The 5,924-nt window shown below is 46.5% G+C and overlaps 1 protein-coding gene across 1 annotated transcript in view; it reads left to right on the top strand.

Annotated features, from left to right (window-relative positions):
- Positions 1-2,885: 2,885 nt before the first annotated feature.
- The window catches only part of L3MBTL2 (L3MBTL histone methyl-lysine binding protein 2), a 19,954-nt gene continuing 16,915 nt past the window's right edge, over positions 2,886-5,924 (top strand). The window contains exons 1-2 of the mRNA XM_059401932.1: positions 2,886-2,999; positions 4,833-5,076. Coding sequence (XP_059257915.1) covers positions 2,976-2,999; positions 4,833-5,076 — 268 coding nt within the window. The 5' untranslated portion in view covers positions 2,886-2,975. The remainder of the gene's footprint in view (positions 3,000-4,832; positions 5,077-5,924) is intronic.

The following is a 5,924-nucleotide window of genomic DNA, read 5'->3' as shown; positions in this document are numbered from 1 at the left end:
GCCACCCTAATTTCTGTGTCTCTAGAATGCCTTTTTCCCAATGAACTTCCTATCCTAATTGGCTACTTCTCATCAGGCAAGTCATAACCCCTTCTAGGCACTCCCTTCTCTAGCCTCCATCACAGCTCCCTGCCATGTACCTTCTCAGCTCAATCATACATGACGTTTTCACTGTCTTCCTGCAGGAGGCAGTGAACTGCATGTGGATGGACAGAGATGTTCACCTGTGTCTTCCCAGGGTCCAGCACTGTGCCTGGCATGCAGTAAATAAATATTTGTTGAACAGCATGATTTGCTATGAGCATATTCCCTGCCTGTAAAGTTTATGGTTGTACTTTTTTTTTTTTTTTAAGTAAGCTCTACACACAACATGGGGTTTGAACCCATGACCCCAAGGTCGAGTTGCATGCTCTACCAACTGATCCAGCCAGGTGCCCCTGTGGTTGTACTTTTTAAATTAATAAAAGGTTAAGCAACATATAAAGGAGATTCTTCTTGACTGTTTTATCCTTCTCGTTGCTGCCCTTCTGGTGTCTAAAAGAATGATGATAACCACCACTGACTGCGCCCGGTGTAAGGCAGGCACTGCCTGTTTCTTATTTCTAGTTCTTACAACCCAATGAGATGATCCTATTATTTCTACTGTACAAAGTAAAACCTAGACTCTGTTTCTCATGCTTGATGTTGAATCTGGTTGGTTTGAAATATTTGGTTCATATTTCATTTGACATCATGGAATTTTTCAAGTTGAATGAGATTAACTGAATCTAGTTTATTTCATGAAGAAGGTGAGGCCCAAGAGGGAAGGCTGAAGTCTCCTCATGAAGGAATGGGGCCCAGAACCCTTTTAGGGGCAAAACAAAACAGTTCTCCAGGGTCAGAACAGCAAGCTACCTAATCCAGTGCTCTGCCTTTAAGAAGCATCCTGTTGTAATCCTTCAAGTCTTATTATCTCTTATCTATTATTAATAAGACTTACCTAGATAAGTCTTATTATCTATCTCTCTAGTCACTGATCCTAGTATATGCTAGGATCTGTTCTCAGCTCTGGAAATACAGTAGAGAACAAGACAGGCTAAGTCCCTGCCCTTGTGCCGCTTACATCCAGTGGTGGGATATAGACAATAAAGAAATAAACGAACAAGATACTTTAAGACAGAAACAAGTATTATAAAGAACTATGAAATGGGTGAAGGGATACTGAGTGAGGAGAGGGAAAAGCTACTTTTTTTTTTTTTTAAGATTTATTTATTTATTTATTTGACAGAGAGAGAGATCACAAGTAGGCAGAGAGGCAGGCAGAGAGAGAGAGAGGAAGGGAAGCAGGCTCCCCGCTGAGCAGAGAGCCCGATGTGGGACTCGATCCCAGGATCCTGAGATCATGACCTGAGCCAAAGGCAGTGGCTTAACCCACTGAGCCACCCAGGCACCCCAAAAAGCTACTTTAAATAAGGTCCCTAAGGAGGTGACTTTGAGCTGAAATTTGAAAAATGAAGATCCATCCAGGAGAGCCACAGAAAGAATGTCCCACACAAAGAACATCGAGTGCAAAGGCCCTAAGGCAAATTCAAGCTTGGCGGTCCAGAACAAGGAGTGAGTGGACCGACGCAGTGAAAGGTGGAGATGGTAGCACAGGAGCAGGTTGAAGAGAAAGCAAAGGGTCTCTCAGGGGCTGGTGGAATGTTTGAATTTTATTCAAAGTGCAAGGGGAAGCTAGCAGAGGTTTCTAGCAAGAGGATGAACATGATCTGGCTTATGGTTTAAAAGATCACCTGTATGGATTAAAGAAGGTGAAAACTCAAACAGGGACCGTTGGAAGGCTGTTGCAGTGAGCTGGTGGCTTCTATTTGCAGGGTAGTGGTATTGGAGTACAGGCTGTATTTTGGTAGTAGAACCAACAATGCTGATTGATAGCATGAATATGGGATTGGTAGTAGAAGGGGTTGAAGAAAGAAAAAAATCAAAGACTTTTTCACGTCTATGTGGTGGACTGCAAACTGAGACATATTTTTAATATATTCAGCCTCCACTTATTACATTTAGATTCTTTTTTTTCCTTTGTCTATTTTTTTAAGGTTTTTGTTTTGTTTTTAGTAATCTCTACACCCAGTGAGGCTGGAAGCCACCACTCTGAGATCGGGTCCCACGATCCTTTGACGGAGCCAGCTAGGCACCCCTATATTTAGATCTTAATTAATTATAGCGGAGCATAGCACGGGGAAAGAATTTGAGCTAAACCTTAAATTGCAAACGTGTGCGATCTCGGAAAGAGCTACTGTTTCATCTTTGATAGGGTGATTGGCTGTCTCCAGATTTGAGCTCTTTGTAGATCTCACCGAAGCACCTAGAACTGAGTGTTTACGGAGGTTGTGGGACGTCCAAAATGAGTGAGGCAGAGTGCCTCATATTCAAGGTTTTAGTCAGGCGATGGTGATGGAGGGGCAGCGTGGCTGGATTTTGAGCATGAGAGACATTCATAGCGCTGGGCATAAGAGCATTCCAGTTTCTGCCTGAATTGGAAATGAGTCTCTCTGCGAGTCATCCTGGACCAAGAGCACCTTAAAATTCTTCTAATCAGGAAGAATGCGATGTCATTCCTGGTGCCTGGAACAGCACCTATGTGCTCAATAATTGTTTGATAAAGAATGGGGTAGGGGCGAGAGGAGGAGGTTAGCGTACAGAAATGAGCTCTGCCCCCGCGCGCGCAGGGCCAGCGCGCACGGATTTTCACATCGCTATAGCAACGTACGCTTCCACGCGCACCCACAGGAGAACTACAAGTCCCACAAGCGCCCGCGCCTTCCCCGCCCCTAGGGCCAGGGGCGCGGGCCAGCGCGGAACCGGCTTTTCCTCCTTCCTGCAGTGTGATTGGCTCGCGGCTCTGGGAGGCGGCCAATGACTGCGCTGAGGAAGAGCCGCGAGGTCAATATGGCTTCCTGCACCTGGTGACGGTTGAAGAAACGGTGTTAGGTCTCATGGAGAAGACTCGGGGCGTCGAGGTGAGAGGGAGGGGATTTATCGTGACTGGGAAAGGGAACCCCGAGAACCTCGCACGTGGGGCCGATCTTTAGGTCTTTTAGCGACGGCTGGAGGGTGGAGAGTGGAAAGATGGATAAACTGAGGTAGTTAGGCTGAGCAGGGCCAGAGGCGATTGGCCTTGCCTTTTGCGCCCATCCTGCCGGGGCCGACGTCTGGCGGGCACTTCAGGGCGGAACAGCTTCCCTGGCCTCCCTGGCCTCCCTGGAAAGGGAACTGGGTTCAGGATCTGAGGGCTCCTGAATCATCTTTGTCCTCCCTCCCTCGTGGTCGTTTCTTGGGGGATTAGGGGGTCAGTGACATCCTGGTGGGACGTGAGGGAGAGGAAGGTTTCGTAAAACTACGTGTCTGGAGCGTTCACGTGCATAATCGCCCAGGGTACTCACAACAATCGGTGTCACTGTTTCGCTGTTACGGTTAAAGTAGCCGAGGCTCGCAGACAGGTGGTGACTCCCCAGGAAGGCCACACAGCTGTAAAGCGAAGGAGATGGGCACTCAGTCTTGCAGGCTCCAGAACTTCTCCCACTGTCCTGTAACCTGTCCCCCACTCATCCTTGAGTCATTTGGCTTCTGGTCACCTTACATTTACATTCGGTGTCTTTTCTGCTACATTTGGGCGTGTCGTTGTAAACATAAAATGAAATAGCTAAAAAAATTCTATAAGGGACATGGAGGCTAAGAATAATAGTCCACACTTCTAGAGCTGTCGCTAACTGCTGGAAACAGAACTAGGCTTTACATATCTCGGTCTTCGTTCTAGTCATCTAAAGAAGGCTTGCTGTTATCTCCGTTGTACTGATGAAGGCAAGGTTCCGTACATGGCACAAAATCACAGTTAAGTGGTGGAGCCAGGATTCAAGCCCAGGCAAATCTGGTTTGAAAGCCCAGGCTTTTAGCCAGTAATAATTGCCAACATGTATCAAACACTTGCTACATGCAAGTCACTGTTGTGAGCGCTATACTTGCATTAATCCTTATTTCTCCCTCAAAGCTTCTGAAAGAGGTGGTATCCTCATTTACAGATGTGGAAACCGAGGCGGGAGAGATTGACTTGCTGTAGATCATACAGCTTGTCGGCACTAGAGATGGTACTTGAGCCCTGGTCTGGGACCTTTTCTCCTAAGTGCCAGGTAGATTGATACACAATATCTCATTTACATTTCACATCCTGTGAGCTAACTACTTTTCCTGTTTCATAGATGAGAAAGTTGAGGCCCAGAGGGATTCAGTGACTTGCCCAAAGACCACAGCTAGTTAGGATCAGAGCCGAGTCCAGAGCTATGGTACATACCACTATGCTCTAACTAGTGTGTCATCTGTTTCCCAGATCCTCCTTAGGGCAGTCTGCATTCCAAATTAACTTTTCTGTGGCTGCAATTGTTTCAGAATTGAGATTGTTTTGGTGCACGTATGCTGAAGAGGGAAGGATGATTTTCCAATATACATCTCCCCCAGAAAGTCTTCATGAGATAACTTAGAGTATTTTCACATCATTGTATTCTATGTGAATCATGTTAAAATGTCATCATTTACAAATCCACAGGAGGAGGTTGGTGAATTCCAACACCATTTTCTGTCTTATTAAGCTATTCTGATAAGTTGCAGTTAAGAATTGTGTAAACGAGAGTGATGATCCTGGTGTTTGCCAAAGGGGTATTTGATTCTGCCTGATACTTAGCCTAAAGGTGTTGACCCAAGAATTGGAAAGTGAGCTGACAGCAGACCTGCATCCTTCTTCCTCATACACTAGCCAGACCTGATTTCTTCCTGCCTGGTTTGTGTCATCCTTCCCGTAGGAAACTCCATCTTCAGAACCTATGGAAGAGGAAGAGGAAGAGGACGACGACTTGGAGCTCTTTGGTGGCTATGACAGTTTCCGGAGCTATAACAGCAGTGCAGGCAGCGAGAGCAGCTCCTACCTCGAAGAGTCAAGTGAAGCAGAAAATGAAGATCGGGAAGCAGGGGAGCTGCCCACCTCCCCCCTGCATTTGCTCAGCCCTGGGACTCCCCGCTCCTTGGATGGCAGTGGTTCTGAGCCAGGTGCTTTTAGGGTGTCTCCTGAAGACGGGGAGGTTTCAGGAGGCGAGGGAGGAAGAGGAGGATATAGGCCATGTGGGCAGAGCTGTCCAGGTGTAAAAGCTGTTTGATCTCATATCTAAGGGCCTATGAGAGAGAGAGAGAAGTGCCCCAGGGGGCATTTCCTGCTGCAGTCTGATTTGAAATCGCAATTTCCTTTGTCTTTCATACGACTAATACTTACTTGGCACACGTTAGATGCCAGTCATTAATATGGTGCTGCTTTTACATTGGTGTGAATAGCTGGTTGATTTTTAAGCCTAGATTTTGAGAAGAACACCTAAAATGTTCTCATTTACTCTCCGGGAAAGGACAAGAAATAACATGTAGGTTGGATGTGGTTGGTGGGGGTGGGGTGGAAAATACAGAGTAAAGTGACTTCCTGGGGAGAGAATTACTGATGAAAATCCCCATAGAGCATCTGGAAGCCAGTGAATTTCTGCGCTGTGCTGCTTGGACAGCTGCTGGATCCCTGTGTCAGGCCTGCTATGTATGGATTGCCTATGAGGAGAGACAGGCTAGATGTCTATGAGGACATACCTGTCCCTTAGTGCTTGCCTTTAGAAGAATGATCTAATACTCTGCCACTTGACTTTTCCTTTCCATCGACCTATCTTCTCTTCGTTCCCCTACCCCCCTACCCTACCCACTCTGCCACCCCTGCCACTGCCTTTTCTCCCTTCTTCCAGCCATTCTCTTAGAATCTTAGAACTCTGGGACTAGAACCATTAGAAACCATTGAGTCCAGGTGTCTCTATCATGGCTGTGTGTTAGGATCACCTGGGGAGCTTTTTTTTTTTTTTTTTTTTTTT

This window comes from Mustela nigripes, chromosome 6 (assembly GCF_022355385.1).
Source record: "Mustela nigripes isolate SB6536 chromosome 6, MUSNIG.SB6536, whole genome shotgun sequence".
NCBI lineage: Eukaryota > Metazoa > Chordata > Mammalia > Carnivora > Mustelidae > Mustela > Mustela nigripes.
The sequence above is the reverse complement of the archived record's forward strand: the minus strand, read 5'-3'. Positions and strand labels throughout refer to the sequence as shown.